Source organism: Bos indicus x Bos taurus, chromosome 1 (assembly GCF_003369695.1).
Source record: "Bos indicus x Bos taurus breed Angus x Brahman F1 hybrid chromosome 1, Bos_hybrid_MaternalHap_v2.0, whole genome shotgun sequence".
Classification (NCBI taxonomy): Eukaryota; Metazoa; Chordata; class Mammalia; order Artiodactyla; family Bovidae; genus Bos; species Bos indicus x Bos taurus.
In genome coordinates, this window is record NC_040076.1 from 147,952,622 (window position 1) to 147,969,689 (window position 17,068).

General features: G+C 43.9%; 1 protein-coding gene and 1 long non-coding RNA gene across 2 annotated transcripts in view; one reads left to right on the plus strand and one right to left on the minus strand.

The window, feature by feature from the left end:
• Positions 1–1,875: 1,875 nt before the first annotated feature.
• Positions 1,876–3,863, minus strand: LOC113896514. The gene is made up of 3 exons (XR_003512033.1): positions 3,679–3,863; positions 3,321–3,499; positions 1,876–2,307 (listed from the first exon to the last, which is right to left on the minus strand). It is a non-coding gene; the product is annotated as an uncharacterized LOC113896514 (long non-coding RNA).
• The window catches only part of MORC3 (MORC family CW-type zinc finger 3), a 44,233-nt gene continuing 30,948 nt past the window's right edge, over positions 3,784–17,068 (plus strand). Inside the window, exons 1-2 of the mRNA XM_027548693.1 lie at positions 3,784–3,872; positions 16,736–16,808. Coding sequence (XP_027404494.1) covers positions 3,834–3,872; positions 16,736–16,808 — 112 coding nt within the window. The 5' untranslated portion in view covers positions 3,784–3,833. The remainder of the gene's footprint in view (positions 3,873–16,735; positions 16,809–17,068) is intronic.

The window sequence follows — 17,068 nt, forward strand, 5'->3', positions numbered from 1 at the left end:
TATTGACTAGCATTCTTACTTAGGTGGTGTTTCACATGCCATTTATCCTGTGGACAAAGAATGTTACCTGCTGTATCAGTAAAGGAAGGATGTTGCGGCCATCAAATCATTAGCCACTGCCCACCTTGAGGGGATTCAGGATGGGGAAAAATAGGATACTGGCTCTAAATAGTTAAGGTGCACATCAAAGGGTTGATTTCAATAAGCCCAGACTCTTGCCTCTTCTCATATCAAGAAAAGCACTAAATTCACTAACTTGAGATGATTGGTTTTCTTTCAGTTCAGTCGCTCAGTCGTGTCTGACTCTTTGCGACCCCAAGGATTGCAGCATGCCAGGCTTCCCCGTCCATCACCAATTCCCAGAGCTTGCTCAAACTCATGTCCATCAAGTCGGCAATGCCATCCAACCATCTCATCCTTTGTCGATTAACTGTAATCTTTTGACACTCTGACTACCTAGGTGTTCTGCAAAAAGCCCTATCCTAGCTCCACCGTTACATCTTCAGAACAGTCCCTCAGAGCTGTCTGAGAGGCTGTCTTCTTGGCCTCAGTCCTCAGTATGTCCACTGAATAAAACATAATTCTTAACTTTTAGATTGTGCATTTTTTTTTCAGTTGAGAACCCAGTGGTCAATAGTAAGGGTAACAACAGAGCACAGGTTTTTTTGTTGTTATTTTTGATTGTATTTATTTATTTTTGGCCGTGTTGGATCTTGGTTGCTGTGTGCAGGTTTTCTCTCATTGTGGTGAGCAGGGGCTACTCTCTAATTGCAGTACTTGGGCTTCTCATTGCAGTGGCTTCTCTTATTTCAGAGCATGGGCATTAGGACACCACGTGGGCTAGCTGTCTTGCGGCATTTGGGATCTTCCAGGACCAGGGATCGTCCCCTGCATTGGCAGGCAGATTCTTAACCACTGGACCACCGGGAAAGTCCTGTTTGTTTTTAACATTTCCTCCTTTGTTCATTTATTCAAAACTATTTGGGCACTTAGAAATCTCAAACTGAAATAATTAAATAAAACAAAAACATGAGCTGCAGAGGAGTATGTAAGGTCTAGTTCCATACTGTAAATAGTATTTAGCGTATAGTAAATATGGAGTAATGTACACCAAATTCATATGTTCCCGTAAAGGGATTAGGGTAAGTGTTGTTTTATATTTCCATATTATCTGAATTTTACAAGGCAAATGTATTTCCTTTACAATTATAAAGATGCAATGAGGACTTCCCTGGTGGTCCTGTGGCTAGGACTCTGCGATCCCAATGCAGAGGCCTGGGTTTCATCCCCGGTCAGGGAACTAGATCCCACATGCTGTGACTAAAGATCCCGCGTGCTACAAGACAGACCCTGGCATAGCCAAATAAGTATTTTTTTAAAAACGCAGTGAATATTTTAAGAAAAACCTTTTAACTCTTTATTTAAGGGCAGTATCTGACAGCCCTTGACTTATTAATTTCTTTCATTTTTCTTTGGCTGCTTGACAAGCAGGATCTTAGTTTCCCACCCAGGATGGAACTCCCGCCCCCTACAGCGGAATCTCCCCCTACAGAGGAATCTCCCCCTACAGAGGAATCTCAGAGGCGTAACCCCTGGGCCACCAAGGAAGTCCCAACTTATTCATTTCTGCTGCTAAGTCACTTCAGTCGTGTCCGACTCTGTGCGACCCCATAGATGGAAGCCCACCAGGCGCCCCCGTCCCTGGGATTCTCCAGGCAAGAACACTGGAGTGGGTTGCTATTTCCTTCTCCAATGCATCAAAGTGAAAAGTGAGAGTGAAGACGCTCAGTCGTGTCCGACATCCTACTAATTAGCCCAGGACCCAGCTCAAGGTCAATAGAGATACATGTACAGGAGCAAAAGGACTAAACTGCATATGAGAAAGGATTCTGTTTATCAGGATGAAGGGTGATAATTTTTTAGGCAAATCCCCAAAGTACAAGTCTTCATCTCATTAAGTGTTAGTCACTCAGTCATATCCAACTCTTTGCGACCCCATAGACTGTAGCCCACCAGGCTTCTCCGTCCATGGGATTCTCCAGGGGAGAATACTGGAGTGTGTTGCCATTCTCTTCTCTAGGGGATCTTCCCTACCCAGGGTTTGAACCCAGGTCTCCTGTCTTGCAGGCAGATTCTTCACCATCTGAGTCACCTCATCTCATTAAAGTTTCACAACATGATGACACTGGCGGGCATGAGACGGCTTTCTTCAGTGTAATTCACGTCCAGCCCAGTCAAGCACTTCAAGTGCACCTTTTTGGGTCACCAACACCCATGGCACCTGTCTTCAAACTTGGGGACCTCAAGCTGCAAAAGGAAAATCAAAAAAGAGTCAGTTTTGTACTGCTAAAAGAACTCTCCAGAGTGGAGCCAGAGGCCATTGAGGAAGTGACTTATGTCTCTGCCCAGACTGAATCTGACCTTTTGACCACTTATCGTCTAACAAAGATATCCAGGACATTTGCATAGGGTTCCAGAAATTCAAGACACTTATCTGGCCCATACCCTAAATAACTGGTGACAAATCCATCCCTTAAGGACGAATATTTTCTTGTACTATCAAAGTCAATCATAATTCCTGCAATACAACTTTAACAAAACTTGTGGATTTTGCCTTTATAACCCCCTGACTCTTTCTCTTCCCCAAACATTCTATTTTGCTAGAACCTGTGTATCCCCAGTTGTAATCCCCAAGACCCCAGACAGAGCTCTTTATTATTTGCAGCCTCCATACTGATTAATATCAATTAATCGGGAGAAATATAACCTCAGATATGCAGAAGACACCACCCTTATGGCAGAAAGCAAGGAGGAATTAAAGAGCCTCTTGATGAAGGTGAAAAGAAGAAAGTGAGAAAACTGGCTTAAAACTCAACATTCAGAAAACTAAGATCATGCATCCAATCCCATCACTTCGTGGCAAATAGATGGGGAAACAGTGACAGACTTTATTTTCTTGGGCTCTAAAATCACTGTGGATGGTGACTGCAGCCAAGAAATTAAAAGATGCTTGCTCCTTGGAAGAAAAGCTATGACAAACCTAGACAACATATTAAAACACAGAGACGTTACTGCGCCTACAAAGGTCCGTCTAGTCAAAGCTACGGTTTTTCCAGTAGTCAGGTACGGATGTGAGAGGCTGAGCACCAAAGAACTGATGCTTTAGAACCGTGCTGCTGAAGATGTTTGAGTCCCCTGGACTGCAAGGAAATCAAACCGGTCAATCCCAAAGAAAATCAATCCTGACTATTCATTGGAAGGACTGATGCTGAAGCTGAAGCTCCAATCCTTTGGCCACCTGATGCAAAGAGCCGACTTACTGGAAAAGATCCTGATGTTGGAGAAGATTGAAGGCGGGAGAAGGGGACGACAGAGGATGAGATGGCTGGATGGCATCACTGACTCAATGGACATGAGTTTGAGCAAACTCCAGGGGATGGTGATGAACAGGGACGCCTGGTGTGCTGCAGTCCATGGGGTCGTGAAGAGTCGGATACGACTGAGCGAGTGAACAACAAAATACCGATTACTGTTTGGCAAAGCCTGTAGGTTCAGTTACTACAGTCACCAGGTTGAGCCTTACGCGTGCGCCTTACTCTGCAGGGCCCCCGCCCGGAGCCTGAAGCCCACCCACCTCTCTAGCCGTCCCGGCTTCCTTAAACCCCCGGGGGAATTTACCTGCCCTACGCTCCCAACAACAAGGCGCCGGGAGGCGGAAGTCGGGGGGCGGGGTCAGCTACACGCGCCCCGCCCCGGAAGTAGGCGGGCGCTCCGCAGCCACCTCCCAGTCTGATTGCGGCTGAGGCCGGTCCTGGCTTTGTAACTCGCTCAAGATGGCGACGCAGCCACCCAGCGGGATCCGCCTCAGCGCGGTGAGCAGCCGCGAGGGGTGGAGCGGGCCATGTCCCAGGAGGGCGGGCAGGCGGGCAAGCGAGGCGCGAGGGGGGAGAGGCCGGCGGTGGGCGGGGGCGGCTCGTCGGCCCGGCGCGGCGGCTTGGGGCCGTGGCGGGGCCGGGGCAGGCGGCGGCGGCCATCTCGCATCCGACGGCTGAGACGCGCGGCGGCGGCGGCGGCGGGGCAGGGCCGGGCCGCGTCTCGTTTCGTTTCCTCGGGTTTGGGTTTCTGTTTCGCCTCCGCGGCTTCGGGGCGGGGAGGCCCCTCCTCCTTGGCTCCCTCCCCCGGTTTGCCCCGCAGCTGTCGTCCGAGGGCGAGGCCTCGGCGGCCAGCCCGCCCCTCGGCCCCCGGGGGCCCCTGACCCGTTCCCGGCCTCTGCGGGCCCCCGGAGCGTCCCGGACTGCGGGGGGAGTGGCCGTCGGCGGCCAGAAATGCCCCGCGGCCTTGATGTCCTGGCGGCTGGCCCCGGGGTGCTGCGAGCTGGGACTCGTCTTCCTCATTCATTTCAATTCCTGCCGCCTTCCCTCCTGCTTCCCTGGGTGGCTGAGACGGTCGGAGCGTCCGCTCGCAATGCAGGAAGCCCGGGTTCGATCCCTGGGTGGGAAGATTCCCCTGGAGAAAGGGAATGGCAACCCAGTCCAGTACTCTCGCCTGGGAAATCCCATGGACGGAGGAGCCTCGTAGGCTGTACAGCCCACGGGGTCGCCAAGAGTCGGACACGACTGAGCGACTTCACTTTTCCCTCCACTTCATCCATCGGGAATCCAGATCGCTCCTAGGTGGTCACCGAGCTCTCCCGGTTTGCCCCGTCTCGTCTCCTGGCGGTGTCTCGTTCCGGAGCTTCTCGGCCTCTTGGAAATCCTTGAGCGTGTTTTATACCTGTGCGTTTTTGTTTTTTTCCGGAGGGGGCAGCCACACAATAAATGAGAATTTCTCTGCCTCAAGAGTGTGGCAGAGAACCCCTACCCGATTCTCCTGAAAAAGTTGGCCTTGTTATGCAAAAATATACCTCTTCTCATCAGGGTGTTTGCTCAGGCCAGAGATTGGCTGTGCCAGTCTCATTATTCGAATGGTAATACCATTGCTTTAAAATGGTATTTTTGCCTTTTGACTTTCATTTGGCGAGATTCCTAACAGACCCCTGCTATCTTCTGACTTTTAACATTTTTTCCTGATGAGTGTGAAATTTTGCTTTACATTTGACTGAGAAGCTGAAAGTTTGTCACACTTCATTCACCCTTTTGATTTTGGGTTAAAAGAAACCTTCGTATAAAGAAAAAAAAAAACAGCCCTGCATATTCCTTGCCCATTTTTCTATTTTCTGTTTCTTTTGAGGGGAACTTTTAAATTGGTTTATGAGTATTCTTTACATATCTTTAATAAAGGCTCCTTGGTTCCTAAGTGGTTTATTGAATGAGCTTGTATTTAGTAGATGGAATACAGAGAGCAATTTTATTCTTTCTTACCGCTGGCCTTAGACATTGTTGCTAATTCACCGGAGTGAATCTGGGCATATCCTGTTGCTTTCCAGTTAGCCTCAGGTACTGTTTAATCTGGGCTTCCCTGGTGGCTCAGACAGTAAAGAGTCTGTCTGCAGTGTGGGAGACCCGGGTTCTATCCCTGGGTCTGGAGGATCCCCTGGAGAAGGAAATGGCAACCCACTCCAGTATTCTGAAGTGACTTAGCAGCAGCCAGTATTCTTGCCTGGAAAATCGCATGGACGGAGGAGCCTGGCAGACTACAGTCCATGGGGTGACAAAGAGTCCGACACGACTGAGAGACTTTACCTGCACTTTCACTGTTTAATCACCGGGCTTCCCCCGTGGCTCAGATGGTAAAGAATCCACCTGCAATGCTGGAGACCTGGGTTCGATCCCTGGGCTGGGAAGAGCCCCTGGAGGAGGGCTTGGCAACCCACTCCAGTTATTCTTGCCTGGAGAATCCCCATGGATAAGGTAGCCTGAGGGCTATGGTCTATAGGATCGCAAAGAGCCGGACACGACTGAGCGACTAAGCACTTTAGCATTGTTAAATTACTTGAGAAGCTCTTCTTCAGTTTGAAGCCCGCTCCTTCCCTCAGATTGGGCCAAATTTTGGTCCAGAAAACTGGTGAGGAAAAGTGAACTGGGTTGTTTTTGTTTTTGTTTTCTTTCCCTTGCTGTTTCTGTACTTTGATTCTCTTCCCCACTCCCCAGCCCCTCCCAAGTTGCTGTCTCTGTCTCTTCAGGATTGAGAAGACAAAGAGAGCAAAGATAAGGGTCAGTACCATCTTGAGAGACTGGCACTGCGGTTAGCTGGTTCTCTGGGTGCAGCAGCTGCCCATGTGCTACATCTTTGTTTTGTGGCAAATACGGACTGTTTTGAAGCTCACTGTTGGAAATCTATCTGCAGCTTCTGGACTGTATTCCAAGTGGTCTGTTGCTTTAGGACAGGAGTTGGCAAACTGCAGTTTATGGGCCAAATCCAGCCTGCCACCTGTTTCTGTATGGCTACAAGATCCTTAAATGGTTGGGGGAAAAAAAGATCAAAGAATAATGTTTCGTAACATGAAAATTATGTGAAATAGATATTTCCGTTCCCATAAATAGTTTCATTTTTGAAGGTTTGATCATCCCTTTGGTATAGCTCTCAGATGTTGTTTATGGATTTGTCAAAAATCACAGAACATAAAGTGACACCCATAATGTGTGCAGATTTAAAAAAATCATTAGGTCTGTAAATTCTGAAATGGAATGCAGAGTGACAGAAACTTAAAAGTTTTGCTTTTTGCCTCCATGATTCTAAGTAAATGCTGATACCATTTTGTTGTTTTCCAGAAATCCTGCTATAGATTTAAGTGACACATACGCACACTCTTCAGTTCACTTTTTCTTTTGGTTGAATTACCATATGATTTATTATCACTCTTAGCATTATTCAGAAATGAGCCAGCCAAAACTGTGATTGCTTTTTCTTTGCTGTATAGCTTTGTGTTTTCCTTGAAGTTAGTAATTGATTTGTATTTGTTTGCTTAGTTTTTCTCTGTACTGATTACTCTTTCATCCAAACTTTCAGACAACTGGAAAATGTTTTCCAGATGTGTTCAAGCACACCCAAATTTTGTCATTTTTGCTGGCTCAGTTGTGAGTTGGGGACTTCCCTTTATCATTTTTATGGACATCTCCTTCCCCTTTTCTTTGTTTCTCCTTCCTATCACATATTCCTCTTCTGGGGTTTACTCTTGGCCGCCACCAATAGCTTAGTGACTGAGAGCATGGGTTTTGGAGCCCACGTGCCTGGGTTCAAAGTCTGACAGATAACTGGATGTGTGACCTGAAGAGAGAATAATCATCTTACCACCTAAAAGGGCTGCTTTAAAAACTGAGCCAATACACATAAAAGTCTTATAACAGTCCTCTGATTGCCATAAATACTCAGTAAATATTTGCTGTCTTTGTTACTGTTAACAGTGAAGCCTATCCGTTTTTCCAAAAACAGATGTAGCTTCTTGAGAACAGAGTACATGGGAAGAACATTTATGTGTCTTTTCTTGGAAATACGTTTATGCTACCCTTGCTCTTTCTTTACATATAATCTGGCTGGGCTTGAAATTCTAGATTAGAAGTGATTTCTTGTCAGAATTTTCAAGGCATGCTTTATTGTTTAATAGAGTCCTATGCATTATACTGGGCTTCCCCTGGTGACTGAGATGGTAAAGAATCCACCTGCAATGAGGGAGACCTGGGTTCCATCCCTGGGCTGGGGAGATCCCCTGGAAAAGGGCATGGCTACCCACTCCAGATTCTTGCCTGGAGAATCCCCATGGACAGAGGAGCTGGCTGGGCTACAGTCCATGGGGTCTCAAGGAGTCAGACACAACTTCGTGACTAAGCACGCCTGCAATACATTGTTCTAGTACTTAGGCTATAAACCTGTAATAATATCAGGGAAATTTTCTCAGATTTTTGACAGCAATTTCCTGTCTGTTTTTCTGTTTTTGTTCATTTTGTTTTCTCACTGCTTTTTCTTTTCTTTTGGGGAGATTTTCTCCATTTGATTTCCTACCTTATACCATGTATATTAGAAACATTGTCTTATTCTCCAAATATCTTTAAAAACACTTTCTCCATTTGATCTACCTTTTACCATGAATTTAATTATTAGAAACATTGTCTTGTTCTCCGAATATCTTTAAAAACATTTTCTCCATTTGATCTCCTACCTTTTACCATGAATTTAATTATTAGAAACATTGTCTTATTCTCCGAATATCTTTAAAAAACTCAACAAAATATTTATTCTTGTCACTGGCTGTATTATTCATAGTATTTTTGAAGTTTTCTTTTGTTCACTGCATTGCCTCTGTCTTCTTTATGTTCTTTTTACTGTGTGTTGTTTTTTATTCTAATTTTAACATTCTCAAGTGTGCTTATGTTTCCAGATGAGACACTAAAAGCTGGATGTTCATACCTGAATAGAGCTTGTCGTTTGGTGGGTTTCAGTATTGGGTGATCAGGTAGGAAGAGCCAGCTTGTCGTTGGAGTACTCTGTGTCAGAGTCTGTTGATCCTAGATAATAAAAATGTTAGACCAGAAAATAAGGATGTTTCGAATACCTTTTGGAGAAGGCAGTGGCACCCCACTCCAATACTCTTGCCTGGAAAATCTCATGGACAGAGGAGCCTGGTAGGCTGCAGTCCATGGGGTCACTAAGAGTCAGACATGACTGAGCGAGTTCACTTTAACTTTTCACATTCATGCATTGGAGAAGGAAATGGCAACCCACTCCAGCGTACTTGCCTGGAGAATCCCAGGGATGGTGGAGCCTGGTGGGCTGCCGTCTGGTCTGTGGGGTTGCACAGAGTCGGACACGACTGAAGCGACTTAGCAGCAGCAGCAGCAGCAGCAGCAGAATAACTTTGGGGCTTCCCTGGTGGCTCAGTGATAATGAATCCACCTACCAATGCAGGAGTTCAATAGGACAACGGGGGTGGGGAAAAAAGCAGTCAAAAAGCAAGGAATTATCATTCCCCAAATCTGTCTTCCCATGTGGCTTAGGAGATTCAGGTTCTATCCCTGGGTCAGGAAGATCCCAGCAGAAGGAAATGGCAACCCATTCCAGTATTCTTGCCTGGAAAATTCCATGGACACAGGAGCCTGGTGGGCTACGGTCCATGGTATTGCAGAGATTCGGATATGACTGAGCAATTGTGCACCAGTGCAGGAGACCTGGGTTTGATCCCTGGGTCAGGAAGATCCCATGGAGAAGGAAATGGCAACCTACTTCAGTAGTCTTGCATGGAAAATTCCATGGACCCAGGACCCTGGCAGGCTAAAGTCTGCAGGGTTGCAAAAATGTCGGAAACGACTTAGCGACTAAACAGCAATAAAATAACTTTTAAAATAATTTTTTTTAAGTGAGGGGGGAAAATGCTGTTCAGAGTAGCATGGTACAATTGTAAAAGAGCCAAATAAAAATTTTAGAAATCATTCCTTTTTCCCAGAGGGGAATTCTGCATCTGGTCTCCAGCCATGGCATAGATAATCCTGGCTGCTAGCTCTTCTGGTAGCTCAGCAGGGGACAGGAGATGGGAGTGTCACGTTGTTCAGTTTGCTCACCTGGTTTTTGTTTATTATTGTGGTAAACTACACATAACATAAAATTTACCGTCCTAACCATTTTAAGCCTGTAGCTCAGTAGTGTTTTGTACATCCACATTGTTGTACAGCCAGTCTCCAGAACCCTTCATCTTGCAAAACTAAAACTCTGAACCCATGAAAAAATAACTCTTCGTTCCACTTTGCACCAGCTCCTGGCAGCCACCATTTTACCTTCTGTGAATTTGACATCTATGGGTACATCATATAAGTGGAATCATACATCATTTGTCTCTGTATGGTTAACTTATTCCACTCGGCATAACGTCCTCGAGGTTCATGCATGTTGTAGCGTGTGCTAAAGTTTCCTTCCCTTTTAAGGCTGAACAACATTCCGCTGTATATTCAAGTGTGCCACATTTGTTCATTTGTTCATCAGTCGGTATTTGTGTTGCTTTCACTTTGGCTGTTAGGATAATGCTGCTCTGATCACAGGTGTGCAAATATCTCTTCAGGACCCTCCTCTCACTACTTTACACAAAATAAACAAACAGTAAGGACCTACCTACTGTACAGCAGCACAGGGAGCTATATTTAATATCTTATAATAACGTATACTGGAGAAGAATCTGAAAAAGTGTATATGTGTGTGTGTATATATATGTATACATGTAAAATCACTTTGAAATACATATAAGACAGAATCACCTTGCTGTACACCTGAGACTATCACAGCATTGTAAATCAACTGTATTTCAGTTAAGGGGAAAAAGACCCTGCTTTCAGTTCTTTTCAGTTTATACCTAGAAGTCAAATTCCTAGATCATATGGTAAATCTACATTTAGTTTTTTGAGGACCTTCCATATTGTTTTCCACACTGGCTTCACCATTTTTGTTGTTCAGTCGCTAAGTCGTGTCCGACTCCTTTTGACTCCATAGACTGAAGCATACCAGGTTTCCCTGTCCTTCACTATCTCCCGGAGTTGGTTCACACTCATGTCCACTGAGTTGGTAATGCCATCCAACCATCTAAACTTTCTGTCGTCCCCTTCTCCTGCCCTCAATCTTTCCTGGCATCAGGGTCTTTTCCAGTGAGTCGGCTTTGTGCATCAGGTGGCCAGAGTATTGGAGTTTCAGCTTCAGTCGTTCCAGTGAATATTCAGGGTTGATTTTCTTTAGGATTGACTGGTTTGATCTCCTTGCTCTCCAAGGGACTCTCAAGAGTCTTCTCAACACCACATTTCAAAAACATCAATTCTTTGGCACTCAGCCTTCTTTTTGGTCCAATTCTCACATCTGTACACGACTACTAGAAAAACTATAGCTTTGACTGTACGGACTTTTGTCAGCAGAGTGATGTCTTTGCTTTTTAATACGCTATCTAGGTTTGTCATAGCTTTTCTTCCAAGGAGCAAGCATCTTTTAATTTCATGGCTGCAGTCACTGCCTGCAGTGATTTTGGAGCCCAAGAAATTAAAGTTTGTCTCTGTTTCCATTGTTTGCCTATCTGCCATGAAGTGATGTGACTACATGCCATGATTTTAGTTTTTTGAATGTTCAGTTCTAAGTCAGCTTTTTTGCTCTCCTCTTTCACCCTCAGCAAGAGGCTCTTTAGTTGTCCTCGCTTTCTGTGTTAGAATGGTATCATCTGCATGTTGGAGGTTGTTGATGTATCTCCTGGCAATCGTGATTCCAGCTTGTGATAAGTTAAATAACCAAGGTGACAATTTTCAGTCTTGACATACTCTTTTCCCAATAACCAGTCTGTTGTTCTATGTCCAGTTCTAACTGTTGCTTCTTAACCTGCATACAGCTTTCTCAGGAGGCAGGTAAGATGGTCTGTCTGATATTCCCATCTCTTTAAGAATTTTCCACAGTTTGTTGTGACCCACACAAAGGCTTTCACATAGTCAATGAAGCAGATGTTTTTCTGGAATTCCTTTGTTTTTCTGTGATCCAGTGGATGTTGGCAATTTGATCTCTGGTTCTTCTGCCTTTTCTAAATCCAGCTTGAGTATCTAGAAGTTCACGGTTCATATACTATTGAAACCTGGATTGGAAAATTTTGGGTATTACTTTGCTAGCTTGTGAGATGAGTGCAATTGTGCAGTAGTTTGAACATTCTTTGGCATTGCCTTTCTTTGGGACTGGAATGAAAACTGACCTTTTCTAGTCCTGTGGTCGGGTGCACAGGAATTCCAGTTGCCTTACAGCCTCTCCAATACTTGTTATTTTCTGTTTTTGTTGTTGTGGGGTTTTTTGTTGTTGTTTTTAATAATGATCATGCCTTTGAGTGTGAGGTGGTATCTCATTGTAGTTTTGATTTTCATTTCCTTAATGATTAGAGATATTGAGCATCTTTGGAGAAATATCTTGGTGAGGCCTTTGCCCATTTTTAAATCTGTTGATTGTCTTCTTGTTATTGAGTTGTGAGAATTCTTTATATATTTTGCATACTACTTGATTTGCTGGGTTTTTTCCCCTGTTCTGTAGGTTGCCTTTTCACTCTGTAGAATGTGTCACTTGATGTAGAGAAGTTTTAAATTTTAGTACAATTCAATTTATTTTTTCTTTTGTTTCTTGTGCTTTTGGTGTCATGTCAAAATCATTGCCAAACCCAATGTCATAAAATGTTTCCTCTGTGTTTTCTTCTAAAGATTCTAGAGTTTCAGCCCTGAAGGTAAGGTCTTTGATTCATTTTGAGTTGATTTTTGTTTATGGTGTAGGGGAAGGGTATGACATTTTGTACTGTTCAGGGGATTCTTGTGGCAAGAGTACTGGAGTGGTTTGCCATTCCCTCCTCCAGTGGACTGTGTTTTGTCAGAACTCTCCTCTGTGATCCGTCTGTTTTGGGTGACCCTCCACAGCATGACTCGTACCTTCACTGAGTTATGTAAGCCCCTTCGCCACCAGAGGGGTATGATCCATGAAGGGGGTTGAAGGCAAAAGGAGAAGAGGGTGGCAAAGGATGAGATAGTTGGATAGCATCATCGGTACAATGGACATGAACTTGAGCAAACTCTGGGAAATAGTGGAGGATAGGGAATCGGAATCCTGGCGTGCTACAGTCCATTGGGTCACAAAGAGTCAGAGACAACTTAGTGACTGAGCAGCAACAAGGGTACAACTTGATTCTTTTTATGGATATCAAGTTTTCCCAGCACTATTTGTTGCAAAACTGTCTTTTCCTCATTAAATGGTCTTTACACACTTGTGGAAAGTCATTTGACTATTTATTTCTGAACTGTTGACTGGCTTGCTTTTAATCCACCTGTTTTTGGTTTTCTCTGAGTCCATGGCCATCAGTTTCTCCAGAGAACAGACCTCTTGTCTTTTCATGGTTTGCTGAGTGTAGTTGAAGGACTTGCTCAGGGTAAAAGGATCTGGGAATCTTTCTTCTTTAAATACTTTCAGCCTTTCCCATTTTTCATATGACATCTAGTATCTTTGACTTCAAAGGAGCAAAAGTCTTATTTCCTAAATCTTCCTGGGATTGCCAAGGTTTCTGACCTACTAGTTGGTTTTCCCGTCTCCTGCAGGCTTTGGGTTTAGCTCTTTCCAGGATATTGAAGTAGTTGTCACTGCTCTGTACTCTCCAGTTTCCAAGCTGCTATTTTGTCTACTGTTGTCAATCACTGCTTTGGTTCTTTTTGTTCTCCTGTGTTTATGCACCCCCACTCCCTTTCCTTCGTTAGGTAGCAGCTCCAAGAGGGAGCCAAGGTAAACACTGTCTGTGTGTTCAGGCGTCCACATTTAAAGTCTTATACTTAAAGGATTTTTAAAATTTGGGACCGTTTGTTGATTCTAAAAATTCTGTTCATTCTTTAAAATATATGGTCTTCATTGCATCTCCCTTTTTGTGTGTTTTTTGGAGGGGAGTCTTACTTTTTAAAGGTCTAGATATTTCAAGGGATTCTTATTTTATACGGCTTCCCTGGTGGCTCAGTGGTAAAGAATCTGCCTGCAATGCAGGAGACCCAGGTTCGATCCCTGGGTTGGAAAGATCCCCTGGAGGAGAGCATGGCAACCCACTCCAGTACTCCTGCCTAGAAAATCCCATGGACGGAGGAGCCTGGCAGGCTACAGCCCATGGGGTCTCACAGAGTCGGACACAACTGAAGCGAGCAGCAGCAGCAGTTTTATAGGCTGATATTTCTTTTTCCCAGTGTTGAAGTTGGGGGTGCACTAAGACTACTGTGTCTTGTCTGCAGATATTTTCTCCTGGTGGATTGTTCCCTTAAACGTTATCTTAGATTGTGTACTCAAATATTCCCCAAGTAATGACCCAGAGAATCGTGTGCAGTCTGGTTGAGGCTGTGTCTCCACAGTGGTTCTGCAGGTTAAATGGAAACACTTAACCCAAGTGAAGGCGTGCCTCTTTACAGAACTTTATGGTACACTTTTTTTTTTTTTTAACCTTGACTGCAGACCGAAACAGACAAGCTTCTCGTTGGGCATATTTCCCCTGCCCTCCTTTGTATTGAGGTAGGAGGGGGCAGCTACCTTCAAGTACATGCTTCTCTGCCATATTTCCAATCCACAGTCACCATTAAAATGGAAACCTTCATATTCCAGTTAAGCACCCCACTCTAGTCCCTAGGGTATCCCTATTTTCAAATCTTATTTTTGTTTTTAATTTCTTCTTGACTTGAGGCCCTTGAGTATTATCTTTATTTATATGTGAGCTCAGTTGTGCCTTTAAAGGTATGTTCATAGTTCATTCATAGTCGCTCAGTCGTGTCCAACTCTCTGCGACCCCATGGACTGTAGCCTGCCAGGCTCCTCAGTCCATAGAATTTTCCAGGCAAGAGTACTGGAATGGGTTGCCATTTCCTACTCCAGGAGAATCTTCCTGACCCAGGGATTGAACCCATGTCTCTTGCATCTCCTGCTTTGGCACTGGGATTCTTTACCACTGCTCCACCTGGGACTTTAACGGTATGCTTACCTTAAAAAAAAAAAAAAAGAACACACACTTATAATGCTTATTATGTCCCAGGTGTTCTTCTGAGTATTTACAAATATTAAGTTATTTAATTCTCCTAACATCTTGGTAAGCTGCTGTTACTATCATCCTCGTTTTCACAGACGATAAAACCTGAGGCACAGAAGGTTCAGTTGCTTACCTGGGATCAGGATCACACATCTAGTTAAAAGATACTCCAGAGGCTGTGTGTGTGAGATCAGGATCATGAGTCTAATTAAAGATATTCCATTGGGCTCTGTGTGTGTGTGATCGGTGTGTATGATCTGTGTGTGTGTGTGTGTGTGTGATCAGATACTCCATAGTCTGTCTGGGGTGGGTGGGGGTGTGTGTGTGTGTGTGTGTGTTGGCTGTTCTAGGGAGTTTTTCTTTCCAGCTAATTGTTTTAGAGATGAGAATTAATAATAGCTATACATAATGCTTGTGTTTAAATACACCAAAAGCCACTGTTTAGCATTCATCATTTTTCACTGACGCCTTCTTTGCTTTGTTCCACTGGGACTCTTACCCAGGAAACAATGTGTACCAACTTTTGGAGGTGGTGTGTAGAATGAAGTCATTAAATGAAAGTTGACAGTTTGCACACAGTCTGCCAGATATCTAAAATCCAAGTATTACAACAGGGACCTAAATACCCAGTTTCTAACTCCAGACTTCACCCCAGTGTCATTTGTGCCCAGTTGTGTCCGGCTATCTGAACCCTGTGGACTGTAGCATGCTGGGTTTCTCTGTCCATGGAATTTTCTAGGCAATAGTACTGGAATTTTTGCCGTTTCCTACTCCAAGGGATCCTCCCAACCTAGGGATCAAACCTGCATCTGCTGCAGAATACCCAATTTCTAACTCCAGACTTCACACCTAACAAATTCATAAAATAGAGAACAAAGACAAACTCTTCTAAGGGTTCTGGTGTCGATTAGTCATTCTTTCCTTTGGTAGCCGACACCCCAAGACCATACCCCATAGTAGGATTTAGAATGGCTGAGGAGTGTTCTTTTATAAATGGAGAAGTGATGGTTGCACAAGAGGAGGGCCTGGGATAGGACTCGGGTGGACTAATTGACAGGAGGTTTCTTGTAGAAGATGAAGGTCTGGAAATTGATTTTCTTTGTAAAAACTCTTTGTTTTAGGAAGTTCTGAAATTCCTTGTACACCGTTATTACATAGATAAATGCTGTAGAAAGTCAGAATTCCATGTACTCCAGTTTGCAAACCACTCTTGTACAGAATACCTTTTCTCACATGTGTACTTCAACCTGATGGTAAACATGCTTGAGGATTGTCTAAAATCGAGGGTGGACAGAGGAAAAGCAGAGCTTTTTCTGACACCTTGTGGCAGCAGCTGAACACTACAAATGTTTGGTTATAGTCATATCTCTAGGCTCTTCACATGAAACACTTAAATTGCCTCTTTTTTCTTCCTTAAATATGAGATAATCTGTTCAAAATGAACACAGAAAAGTCCTCATTTCATGAAAATTCTCTGCATATTGAAATATCCAAGCCTCAGCCTTTTTAAACCATTTGTGCATTTTTACACATTTGATATCTACATTAGTCAGGATTAAGAGAGTGCCCTGTATGATTAACATACTCTTCCATACTTTATTACGATGAATCAGACAAAATCTCTGGAAGTCAAGGATGTTTGTTGCATTTGAGCTGTTACTTGACATTGTTTGAGGACTTTATAGATATGTTTATTAAGCTTAATGCACAAAAGGTGAAAATATCCCTTTGACAAAGTCTTAGTTTTATCTCATGGTAAATTTGAGGTGGCTCTAGTGGTAAAGAACCCACCTGTCAATGCAGGAGACATTAGAGATGTAGGTTCGATCCCTGGATCTGGAAGATCCCCTGGAGGAGGACATGGCCATCTACTCCAGTATTCTTGCCTGGAGAATCCCATAGACAGACGAGCCTGGAGGGCCCATGGGGTCTCAGAGAGTGGGACACACCTGAGCAACTAATGCTCTCAATTTTGAGGCAGGTCCAGCAGGGTGGGGCACTTTGGAATTGGGCCCTTTCTGATATGACTCTGGATTGGTGGGCCCAAGGAGGCAAGGAGTTTGTCGCCCATCTTAATGAGAAACTGGCTGATTTTCAGCCTCATTTTCCAGGAATCGAATCTGGGTTTTATCTTCCAGGTATCTCCTGGCACAAGCAGTTAAGTCATTTTTGCTTGATCTTGGTGTTAATACTGTGATGGAAGATTATTTTGGCTTCTGTTTGCAAAAGTGAGACCTTAATTAATTTACATGAATCATTGATTTGTTTCAGCTTTGCCCGAAGTTTTTACATACAAATTCTACAAGTCACACTTGGCCATTTAGTGCAGTCGCTGAATTAATAGGTAAGTAAATTGATGTTTCATATATAATCTCCTGCTGGCAATTGAAGTTCTAGAAAGCTTTTTATTGAAAAGTAACATGAAGATGTGCTTTTTGAAAAAAACCAAGTGTGTCAGTGATAACATTAGTAAAGGTTACCTAGCATCACAACCATTCAAACTAGTCTCCGATCGGTCGTTGCCCAGGTTTCCCTGTATACTATTGTTTTAAGTATTTCCCTATACTACTGTCAGAGCAAAGTATTTTAATTTGCAGAGTTCCT